The sequence below is a fragment of the Loxodonta africana genome, chromosome 1 (genome assembly GCF_030014295.1).
Source record: "Loxodonta africana isolate mLoxAfr1 chromosome 1, mLoxAfr1.hap2, whole genome shotgun sequence".
Classification (NCBI taxonomy): domain Eukaryota; kingdom Metazoa; phylum Chordata; class Mammalia; order Proboscidea; family Elephantidae; genus Loxodonta; species Loxodonta africana.
The window spans coordinates 9,630,395-9,642,812 of record NC_087342.1 but is presented as its reverse complement, the minus strand read 5'-3'; the positions used below and the strand labels follow the sequence as shown (position 1 = coordinate 9,642,812).

General features: G+C 46.7%; 1 protein-coding gene across 1 annotated transcript in view; it reads right to left on the bottom strand.

The window, feature by feature from the left end:
* The window catches only part of ARHGAP31 (Rho GTPase activating protein 31), a 146,154-nt gene extending 141,734 nt beyond the window's left edge, over positions 1-4,420 (bottom strand). Inside the window, exon 1 of the mRNA XM_003412981.4 lies at positions 3,730-4,420. Within this exon, the coding sequence (XP_003413029.2) occupies positions 3,730-3,829 (100 nt within the window). The 5' untranslated portion in view covers positions 3,830-4,420. The remainder of the gene's footprint in view (positions 1-3,729) is intronic.
* Between the last annotated feature and the right edge of the window lie 7,998 nt (positions 4,421-12,418).

Below are 12,418 nucleotides of genomic sequence, written 5' to 3'. Positions count from 1 at the left end.
GTGACTTCATGCCATCCTTGGGTGTTCTTACCAGGCTGGAGAAAAGGGGTCAAAGAACTAACTAGAAGGGGAAATGAGCCCTTCACAGCAGGGCTGTATGACACTGAATATGACCAGAGGAGGGTCTGAACTTTGTATCTATGATGATGGGCCTCGACAAAATTACAGAAATGGATGACATACATCCTTCGGGGTCAGCCTCTGTCTGCCCAGAGTTCCCCCTCAGGGGTGTAGCTTCCCAGTGTCCAGATGGCCTGCGCACAGCTAACTGTCACCAGCTTTGTTCTCCTCTTCAGATTGGGGCTTTCTCTCGCTATCCAAGCCCAGGAGCCTTCCTTGCTTCCGTGGTACAATGGATTGCTTTTAGAAAGGCCTTTCTCACCATGGTCTTGTAACTCCGACAATGATTTGGTAGGACAATGCAAATAAGGCGCATGAAACCCTAACTAGGGGATTGGTCAATTCTGCCATCCCTCTAGGTTTAAAATGAACCATTCCAGAGCAGAAGGGGGACTTCACTACTACCAAGAAGAGACGGGACGGAGTGCGTCCTTTGGACCCGGGTCCCTGTGCTGAGAAACTCTAGACCTAGGAGACAGACAGAGAGAGGTATAACATCAGAGACAGCACAAGACAGCAAGAAGCAGAGGTTGCAGAACCAGGAGACTGGAGCAAGATGGCATGGTGGGCTTCCTGGGCCACAGAGCCAGGTGGCTACAGTGGACATGCTAACCCACAGAGCAAGAGAGCTGAGCGCCTTCGGGCAGGAGGCTTCCTGGCAGAGTGGGGTGCCTCTGGGCCCTTATTGGTGGAGCTGAAGAGCTTTGTAACACTTGCTGGAGCAGGACAGAGGCCAGGCCAAGGGGCCAAGGGGCCCTGCTTGTGGGCGCAGCTGAAAACAAGCTGTCTTGATTAAAGAACTGTATCCTGAGTCACTCCTGATTCTGAATTGTAACCTGTTACTTCCCTAATAACCCCCATAACTGCGATTATCATCTACGAGTTTTGCGTGGCCATTACAATGAATTATTGAACCCAGCAGAGGAGTGGAGAGAGCTGCGGGAGGGATGGCTGGTGTCAGAATTAGTAAAAAGGTTGGAGGGCAGAGGTCTGCCTGGCCTTCGCTTCATAGGAATCAGCTCTGGGCTGATGTCGACGGTGATTCTCTCTCTCTCTCTAATGATGTTAGAGAACCTCTGACAATACCACATTTTTATAGCTTCCCTACGTCTATGCTCCTTCCTCTGCCCTGCTACTCTCAGGCCTGAATCCATTTTTCTCTGTTTCTACCCAGGTTCATTGCCCTGCCCTTGCTCCCCAAAATTTAGTAACCACAATGCCAGTCTTGCAAGGTCCTCCCCATCCTTGGCTCCCAGTTACCATGCTAATTCATTAGCCTTGGGATTCTGGGCTGATCTTCCAAGGTGGTGGGCAAAGTGGCAGTGCTCAGATCGGCTTTATCTTCCTGGGAGCAGAGTCCCGGACTTGTCCATTAACCAATAGGAGCTTGAGAAAGTTCATAACCAAGATACATTATTTTAGAGAAAACTTTAACACTGATTTTGTCTATTGATGCTCACTATGATAAAAAATAAGAGAAAACTATCCAACTAGTTTTAGCTGTGGGGAAAAAAAATCCCAATTACTTGCTTTATATAAGCTGCCTAATTTCCATGTAGCACAATAAGGGTGTGCAGGTCATTAAGTGGGTCAGTTTTCTTCCATTTCAAAACTGAACTCTATTCAGGTATGTTCAGTCTTGAAAGCTTGCCGATCCTGTGGCAGGGCTGTCTGCTTTCAATTTAGGAGAAAAAAATCATTAGGGGAGAATGTTGGCCTAGACATGGCAGCCAGGGAGGAGAGAGGAGCCCATCAGGCCAGGGCCTTCAGCATCCTTCCAGATTAACTTTGTGACCTTGGGCAGGTAGATTTACCTCTCTGGGTTTCCTCTCCGCCTCCCCAAGGTGGGTAGCACAAAGCATTGACTTTCCATTTTTTTCGTTAAGCAGGAGCTCCTTTCCTTTTATTCCAAATGAAACCTATGCGGAAGCCCACAATATAAAAAGTAGGTGAAAGAAGAGCTGCGGAAAGCTGCCTTTGAGCTATCTGCACAGAACCCCAAACTTCCCCAGAGCATTCTGTGATCTAGGATGCTGTAAGAAAGGGGCAGGGCTAGCAAGCACCCCCCAGCAACTCTCTCAGCCTTGGAGAGAGGATACAGAGAAACAGCCACATGGGGGAGGGAAGGTGACATCCAGGCAGCATTCGTACTGTACCTGGACCTTAAAAGGCCCCTGCAAAAACAGGTGAAGGAAAGTATTTGATTCTGAACTTCTGAGGGTAGCGGTTAGAGTTCTCTCTGATACAAAAACAAATGAACAAACAAAAAAACCTCAATCGAGGTGATTTTATTTCACATCTACCTCTCAAGATGATTGGTGAGGATTAAATGAATTGCCTCAGTTATGCTTCAATTCCAAAAGGCGCAATTTTGAGAACTGTGGTCCCCCAAACTCAAAAACACTAAGCCATTTGTCCTAATGACACAGCAGGCTCTGAACTCTGGGATCCCACAGGAACATCACACGACTACAAATTACTAGGTGGTGCTGAGTCCCTAAAAAAAACGAAGGCATTGCACTGTTGTGAGATGCACATTTGATATGGACTAATCAAATGGTTTTTCAGATTATTTCCCGGGAGGCAGAATTACTCTTCATAGTTAAACGGCACTTAAGTTCCCCCTTTGTTGTAGCTATCTGTGTATAAACACACGGCACATATAGTGGTGTATTTTCTCTCTCTCTGAAGTTTCTGAAGACAAGGCCTTTTTGTCGTGGATAAGTGCAGGGCCAGTCAACCTTACAAAAGGAATCATTTAATGCTCCATTTTCCCAACTTTCCTATGATTGAAACGTCTAACATCAAACGCTGTTATTGTGTTCTAGATTGCTTTCCTTCCCCCTCCCCCAATAAATGTTTAAATTGTCTCTACTTTCCCGGGATCGCCCCCCTTCTTTTTTCAAGCTGACCTTGAAAACAGGAACGCCCTCCTTTTCTTTCCACAGCGCCCAAACTATTTTAAAATCGAGCCCTCTGACCTTTTTACACTCCTCTTGTCCCAGACACCAAATGAAAGCCAGAGGAGGTAAAAAGGGCCGGGGGGCGGGTGGTGGAGGGAGGGAGATACTATATATATTCAGCATTCCTTCAGAAATTCAGAAAATGTTTTTGCAACCACTCCCCCAGTCAAGATCCCAGCTCCTGCCTTCCAGCACATTAGTAAAAAAAGATGCGGGCGAATGAAATTGGAGGCAGGGAGGGACACCTAAGGCAATCTCATAATTATGGGCCCAGGGAAGCCCCCACAGGACCAGGCTACAAAATCCGCGCCCCCCAGCAACCGAAGTTTAGGATCTGGTCCCCTCCAGCTCCCACCCCACCCTCAGAGTAGCTGGTTAAGCTTGGAGCAGCACCTCCCAGTAACCGCTCTTTCGAGAGACAAACGGAAGGGCTGACCCAGCCTCTGCACGTCGGGGTGGCAGCGCTGCGCGCCCTAAGAACCATGTACGTTCTTTTATATATACATATATATGTATACCATGAACGCACAGGCCTGGAATTACTTAACTTGTGAAATGAATCTAACACACCCAGGAGTGTCCATCTCTCTGTCAAACAAAAAGAGAGAGAGAGATAGGAAAAAAAAAAAAGGCGAAAGCACATTACCATCTTGTCCCGAGTTTTCCAGATACTCCGTCAGGTCACAGCCGAACGCACTGGCGGCTCCCTTTCGTTTCAGCTTCTGCTTGGCACCCTTGTTCTTCATGAGTTAGTCCCAAAGAGGCTGCCCCTCCGTCTCGCCCTCCCCTCTGCTTGGCCCCGCGCCGGAGACGGTCTCCCGGCTTAGCTCACTGGCTGCAGCGCGGCTCTGGGGGGCCGCATGGGCGTCCGCAAGGCCCGGGGGCGCGGGAGCGCACAGGAGCCCCGCGGGGCGCGGCGAGCAAGCCTGGGATGCACCCCGCTCGCCGGGGCCGCGCCGCGGGGAGGCCGTGCGGAGCTGGCAGCTGCGCCCCGGCTGGCTGGGGAGTGTCACTTCCTCACTTGGAGTCCCAGGGACTTTCACAGGCTCCTGCCGAGTCTTCGGGTGCTTTTCCTCTGCCTCGGAGGGAGGGGAGCGCCCCCCCTTTCCGCCTTCCTAAGTGCTCGGGAGAGGACGAGCGCGAGGGGCGAGGGGCGAGGGGCCAGCCCAGGGGCCGCCGTGGGTCCGCGTCCCCGGGCCCGCTGTCTTGCCTTCAGACGGCCGTGGTGAAATGAAAAACAAGCATCCTGTCTCTCTCGCCCGCCCTCACGCCTTCCTTTTTTTCCTGTCTTACAAATCCTAGGGTCATCCAGCTCAGGAAACGCTGGAAGGAAGTTAGCCAGGGAGGGGGGCGGAGGGGGACGTTTTTGGCAGCTCCGAGCTGGTGTGTGCACCGAGCCGGAGGAAGTAGGTGGGTGGGTTGAGGAGGACGCGCTGGGGGGAGAAGGCGCTCTGCGGAGGCCGCCGCGCGCCCCTGGAGATGGCTCCGGGCCGCGGGAGGAAACCGCGCTCTCCCCGGAGGACCCGCACCCACAGCCGCGCGCTTCCTGCCCCGGAGAGGCTGCCTTTGAAGACGGCGGCGGGAGGCGCCCTGGCCTGCAGGCTTGAGGGGGCTAGATGGCACCGCAAACAAAGTTCTGCCTTGTCCCGACCCTCATTGTCATCACGGCTTGGACACGTTCTGGTTTGGTGCCCGCCTTTCTCCTAACACACACACTTGAAGAGTAATGACAGGAACAAAGACGGGGATTCCAGCCGAGAAGCCTGACAGAGCGGTTTCTCCTGCTGTCCTCCCGGACGTCGGTGTACCCCGAACCCCAGCTCATTCCCGTCTCACGCTGAGGCAAGAATACCCTTGGGCGAGGAGAGGCTGGGGCTTTGTAATCACTTCCCGGGAAATCAGATTCCTGGTGACGGATTCAAGTACACACACACACACACACACACACACACAGGCTTTACGACAAAGTTTGCTCAGTTGAATTGATTTAAGACATCCCTGAGATTCTAGCATAACGTGGAGGTTGTAATCTCCCTGGTTGCTTCATAAATTGTCTCAAGTTCCTTCAGCAGGGCATGTTTTTTGCTTCTTCAGTTAGATTTGAAATTCCTAGACTTCTGTGTATTCAGCACACAGTGAGCACTCAAATTCTTGTGAGTTAACCGTTTGGGGATTAGATTAAACTTCCTGTATAAATTCAAATCAGTGTATAGGTTTGAAGAGTAAGGGCATTTCTACAGCTCAGATTGCTGGCAAAAGCTTTATTTATGGTATTTTAGTTATGGAATCCTTTTACAATCACTTGTTGCCCTATGTATCACCATGACAGTTTATGAACTTTGACCCTTGCCCTTTTCTCTATCTCAGAGGTCACAACTTGGTAGCCTGCCTGCCGAATCTGGCCCACAGATGTGTTTGGTTTGGCACATGCCATGCTTAAAAGAAAAAAAAAATTTTTTTTAATTAGTAGCTAACAATAAAGAGTTAAGAGATTTCACACTAGAAATCTGGATTTCTGGCTTCGTTTGCAAAAATGGAAAATCTGATAACATTATAAATGCATTCCCACACAGCAAGGTCGGGCTGGAGCCCAGAGGTGGATACTCCCTTTGAGGCATCCTCTATAGAGAGGTGAGCCTTCCTGCCTCACAGCCCCCACTGCTGTCTTCTTCCCTTTGCACCTGCCTGGCCCCTGGAGCCACTTTAGTTTTTGATTCAAGCTCTGTGGAGTGTCCTTCCTTAAACACTTCCCATCCATCTCTCAGTGACACCAGGATTGCCGTAGTCATCAGTCAGCCTGGCGAGACACTTGAGGTAACCACTGCCTGACTCATTTCTCTCTTTTTATCCCATCTCCAGTCTAGTCCCGCCCAGACCAATGAGTCGTTCAAATGCCTCTCGTGTCAGTTTCTTCCTTCCCAGGCTCACTCAGAGAGGGTCATCCCACTCCTCCATTATTAGAATAACTCCTAGTGTGAATGGCTGAGTCCAGTCTCTTCCCACTTCATCCACCCTAAGAACCTAAGGCCTGGTAGATGACTCTCCCTGAAGTATGACTTGTTTTATGGCAGCTTTTCGAAAAACCCTTCAATGACTCCTTGTTTCCTATTGCCAGGGCAGCAATTTCGAAACATTTTGCAAACTGCTTGAAGAATATTTGGTAGGATATGTAGTACAAATGGCTTGCACTCTCCTTTGCTTATAGTCCTCCATCTGGGGATATAGTTATTACTATTAAGATTTGTGTAGTTTACTCTAGCAAGGACGTTCGTAGTCTTTATTTCATCTGACTTACAGTGGATTTCATCACCTTGTCAGTAAAGGAAAGAGGGAGAAAGGGTACTTTTTCCTGGGTCCAGCCCCCCAGAGCACAAATTATGGATGAACTGCCAACCCTTGTGAATTACCCTTTCAAATATTAAAAAAAAAAAAAAGGTTTAACTTTTCATTTTGAAATAATTTCAGCACATAAAATTTTCAAAAAATAGTACAAAAAAGAATGACTATATGCTTTTTACTCAGTTTTATCAAATATTAATATAGTATACAAACAAAGTATAATCTTGAAACTAGGAAATTTATATTGATACAATAATATTAACTGGTCAACAGAAACCCAAAACCAAACCAAACCTATTGCCATCGAGTCAATTCTGACTCACAGAGTAGAACCGCCCCATAGGGCTTCCAAGGCTGTAATCTTTATGGAAGCAGATTGCCACATCTTTCTCCCGAAGGGGCTGCTGGTGGGTTTGAACCACCAAATTTTCAATTAGCAGCCTAGTGCTTAATCACTGCACAGCCAAGCCTCCTCTAATCAACAGACCTTATTCAAATGTGAATTATCTTTTAATTAAATAATTTTTTATTAAATATAACTTTTCCTCACAAAGTTCATCAATTGAGTATGAGATCAGTAATTTACAAATAGTTCTCAGAACACGTCACAGTGTATTAGCTTTGTACAAGATTCCCTTAATCGCCATCTGTGCTCCTGGCAGAGAGGCTTTGTCTAACCTCCTTGTCTAACTTCACAAGGGAGAGAGAGAATCAAGATCAACATCAGCCCAAGACTGATGATTCCTGTGAGGTGGAGGTCAGACATACCTCTGCCCTCCAACCTTTTTACCAGTTCTGACACCAGCCCTCCCTCCCACGTCACTCTCTACTTCTCTGCTGGGTTCAATAATTCATTGCAACGACCACAAAGAATTCACAGAACATACTCACAATTATGGGGTTTATTTGGGAAGTAACAGGCTACAACTCAGGATCAGGATAAAGAAGCATGTAGGCAAAGTCACAAATTATGAGGATCAGGAAAGACTCAGAATATAGTTCTTCTGTCAGGACAGCTTCTCGGCTGTGCCCATAGGCAGGACTCTTCCTGATCCTTGGCCTCTTGGGCCAGCCCAGCCTCTGCCCTGCTTGGGTAAGTGTTACAAAGCTCTTTAGCTCTGCCAATAAGTGCCCAGGAGTACCCGACTCCACCAATAAGCCTTGGCCTGCAGGTGCTCAGCTTTCTAGCTCCATGGGTTGGCATACCCACTGTAACTGCCTTGCTCTGTGGGCCCTGGTTCTGCTGCTACTGTTTCTCTGCCATCGTGTCTCATCATCTTATGCTGTTTGCAGTGTTACAGCTCGCCCTCTGTCTCCTGTGTCTAGGAGGTTCTCCACACAGGACCCCAGGTCCAAAAGATGCACTCTGCTTCCATCTCTTCTTCTTGGTGGTAGCGAGGTCCACTCTTCTGCTCTGGGATGGCTCATTTTAAGCCTAGTGGGAAAGCAAAACTGACCAATCCCTTCATTAGGATCCCGTTCAACTTATTTGCATGACTCCACCCCCACTAGGGTTACATGTACCTTATTTGCATTATTAGCAAGCTGTCCAATCCCCTTGGTGGGCCACAAGCACCTTACTTGCATAGTCCCACCCAGTCATTTGGTAGGAGTCACAAGACCGTGTGTGGTTAAAATGACCATATTAAGTAATTCACTGCACCACACCATCAAAACCAGCAAGTGTAGGTTGTCACAAAACAGGGCTGCCCAGATAGACCAGAAAGACTTGTGCCCATCCTTAACACAGCCCTAAGAATCTGCTCTGCTTTCCTCAGAATTTCTAAAAGGAACTCCACTGTTACAGAAATTTTCATCTTGAAGCAGCCTGAGAAAACTTTTGGTCCCTGGTTCTTGATAAGTTGGATTCAAGATGTTAAGGGTTTGGATTAAGATAATACTGATTACCGGGTAATGTATTGCTATGCCTGGACTGACTGAACACACCTTATTTGAAATGTGCACATGGTGGTTCTTTGTCTCTATTTGATAACTCTCAATTATCCACACCTAATGGTGGCATGAATTCACAACTTAAGAAGCCAGATAATGCAACCACAGAGTGACAACATTACTCAGGCATCTAGAAAGCTGTCTTCCACTCCTGTCTGCTCCCTGCCACTTCTTTGTGCTGAGGGTGCCCCCTGATAAGTGCCAAACGTGGGTCCAGTTCTTCTTCTGGGCTCTCTTTTTGCTTTTTCTCTTTCCTTCCCCTACTTTTCTGTTACCATTTCTCTTCTACTTCTTGCTGGGTCCGTGGGTCTGTGGGGAAAGTCGGGTTTGAGTTCAAAGGGTTTTTCCATTGGGCTATGAATTTCCTAGGAAGCAAGGTCATATGGAGATAGTGTAGAAATGTTAACTGAAGGGCTAATTAGGCTATTTGGTGATAACATAAATTATGCCCTTAGCAGATTATCATGGTACACATTTAGGAGGAAACCACTTTACTCTCAGGGAGATATCACGGAAGAATTCTGTTGTTGCCTATGAGCCATCTTATCTGCAACTGTTGAAGTGTGCCGTCCGCCACCTTCACTCGCCAGGGATGGTAGCAATCATTCTGCCTTAAATCAATAGCTTAGGAGCCAGAAAGGGGGTACTGGGAGATTCAGTGTCACTTGTGAGCTAGCCCTTTCTTTTACCCAGTCTGTCCATAAAACTAGAGACAGCAATCAGCAATTTTAGAGTTCTCCCTCCTCTCCTGGTGCCTGACTAGTTACTCTTATGTCATTCCTTATCCATGGACTGTATCATGTTCTGAACTCCATTTCCTAGGATACTAGAGAGTTAGCTCATCCTCCTGCTGGATATATTTCCCCCTTCCCACTCCCCATTATTAAAAGTATTCATGTAGTGTCTAGGTTCAACACTGATTATTAGGTGAGGCTCTTCTCTAAGGGGGATCTTGTACCATCCCTCAGCCCTGCCACTAGTACCCTGAGTTCCTGAAGCCAACAGAGAATGAGAAAGACAGGAGGCCAGAGCAAGAAGGTTTCTAAAAAGTTGTATATCCCAAGACCCTTTACTACATTTCCCTGTGCGTGGGTCTCCGGATTTAGGTTATACTACAGATTATCTACTAACTGAAAAGATCGGAGGTTTGAGTCTACACAGAGGCCCCTCAGAAGAAATGCCTTGGGATCTACTTCCAAAAAATCAGATATTGAAGACAATGTGAAGCATAGTTCTACTCTGACACACAAGGGGTCATCATGAGTTGGAACTGACTCAACGACTGGTTCTGGTTTTCCATCTTCAAAGCCACCAGTGTGGAACAGAGTTCTTTGACGCCGCCATCTCCCTGGTTCTCTCTCTTCTGCCTCCTCTTTCACTTTGTAAGGACTCCTGTTATCACATTGGGTCCACTCAGATAATCCAAGAGAATCTCCCCATCTCATGTGATAAATACTTGTTGTTAGGTGCTATTGAGTCAGTTCTGAGTCATAGCAACCCTATGTACAAAAGAATGAAATACTGCCCAGTCCTGCACCATCCTCACAATCGTTGCTATGTTTGAGACCATTGTTGCAGCCACTGTGTCAATTCATCTCGTCCAGGGCCTTCCTCTTTTTCACTGATCCTCTACTTTAGCAAGCATGATGTCCTCCTCAGGGATGGTGCCTCCTGATAACATGTCCGAAGTATGTGAGACAAAGTCTCACTATCTTTGCTTCTAAGAAGTATTCTGCCTGTACTTTTTCCAAGACAGATTTGTTTGTTTTTCTGGCAGTGCATGGTATATTCAATATTCTTTACCAACACCATAATTCAAAGGCATCAATTCTTCTTCAGTCATCCTTAGTCATTGTCCAGCTTTCGCATGTGTGTGAGGTGATTGAAAATGCCATGGCTAGGGTCAGGTGCACCTTAGTCCTCAAAGTAACATCTTTGTTTTTTAGCACTTTAAAGAGGTCTTTTGTAGCAAATTTGCCTAATGCAATAGGTCATTTGAGTTCTTGACTGATGTTTCCATGAACACCAGATTGCACCAAGAAGAACTTTGTCTTTCTTTCATAAAAATAACATGCTTTTTAAAGAAAGTGTATAAATATGGAGGAAAGGTAGAACAAATAAAATCACCCACATTCTCACACAAACTACTGTTAGCATTTTTAAAATATTTCCTTGTATTTATTCTACTCACGGAGTCTCTTAGTGGTGCAAACAGTTAACATGCAAGGCTGCTAACTGGAATTTTGGAGGTTTGAGTCCACAGAGAAGTGCTTTGGAAGAAATGCCTGAGGATCTTCTGAAAAATCAGCCACTGAAAACCCTATGGAGTAAAGTTCTACTCTGAAACATGTGGGATCACCGTGTGTTTTGGAAATTATTGGTTCTAAGTGACCAAATGGGGCTGAATAACAATCCTTAGTGGTGCAGGGGGAGGTTCACATCACCAATACCTCATCACACAGAGCGAAGGGGAGGAGAGGTCGAGTTCATGGGTGAGAAGAAACTAGAACCAGAATGTCTCCCAGGCCTAGAAGCAGGAATGAACTTTGGCCCACCAGGGCTAACAGCCTGATCTCCCACTGCTCCACCATCTCTGCAACGACGAAAGCCAGTCTTGCTTCTAAACAGGCTTCCAAGAGCAAGCAGGTGAGGTGGTAAGAACTGGGAAGAAGGGGAGCTTTAAATAGTTCCACTGCCAGTCTAAAATTTGAAGAATAGACTTAAGTCATTATTCTACGTGATTTTTCTCTCTCTCTCTTTCCGAAGCATTGTATGTTTTAGTTCCTTTTGTTTCTTGAGTTAAAAAACTGCATTGGTCGGTGAGGGGGGGAGCATTAGAAGACTGTGCCCTACATTGTCACTTCCAGCTGAAAATATGATTCACTTGGTTCACCACCAATTAGATATTTTGTGGGGGAAAGGGCTGAGGGTGCGGGAATAGTGAGAAAGAAGACTTGATTGCAGATGAAGAAACGAAGTCTTATAAACTTTTTATAATAAAATATTGATTGGTTCCCCTGCCTGCAAATTCAGAATCTCAGACTTTTTAAAAGACTAGATGTAGAAGGAGAGAATGGAGTGTAAGATGACTCCAAGTCTATGAGATTGGGCGCTGGTAAGGGTAAAAGTTATTTCTTGGAGAAAGATGAAACATACCTCTCTACACATGGAGGGTCATATCGGAACTTTCAGGAGGAAATGTCCTTTGGGAGTATAAAATGAAGGACTGGGGAGAAGCGAGAGGTTAGGATTAGAAATTAGCAGAGACATCTGCACACAGCATTTGAAATTATTTGACAAGTTCTTCCCCACCAACATTTTAGTTATACTCTAGTATCTTTATACTGAATATGGTTCAAAAACAAGAAGTTTGGAGATCTTTTGTGTTCTACAGAGTGTTTTAAAAACTGCAACAGTATTTGATCCATAATGCACACTGGTAGCATGAAATGAGTCTTCAGTGTTTCAGAAACTATGAACAAACCAGGCAGCACAAGACCCCCTTGTCCCAACTCCACCAGGGCACTGGATGCTGCCAGACAGCAGCAGGAAACTTCCTTCCTAGTCACATGTGGAGAAGAGACTTCACAAGGCCGGAGGGGAGCCAAGCCTCGTGGGTTGGATCACTATTATACTGACATTTGAATCCGAGCGGGGTTGGGCCTGGGCCTCTAAGTCTGAATCTGGGTCCACGTGGCATGGCCTAAAGGGAAAGGTGGTGGGGGCTGTTCCCATAATCACCAACCCCCAGGGGCCTGGGTGGGGTCTGTCCCGAGGACCTAACTCTAGGTTCTAGGGTCCCTCTCAGCAGCTTGGTTTGAGATGACTTCTCTCACCCCCTGCTTTGTATCTCTGGAGTTCCCAAACTGAACAGAGTCTTCAGGCAGAAAACCCTGAATTCCTTATATGATACAGGAGTCCTCAGGATAGGGGACAACGTGGCCATTTGACTTATTTCAATAACCTTGGTCTTGTGTTTTGATTTTACCTCTTATTCCGCCTCTGCTTCCCTTTTTACCCTGTCCTGCACCCTATTGGGCCTG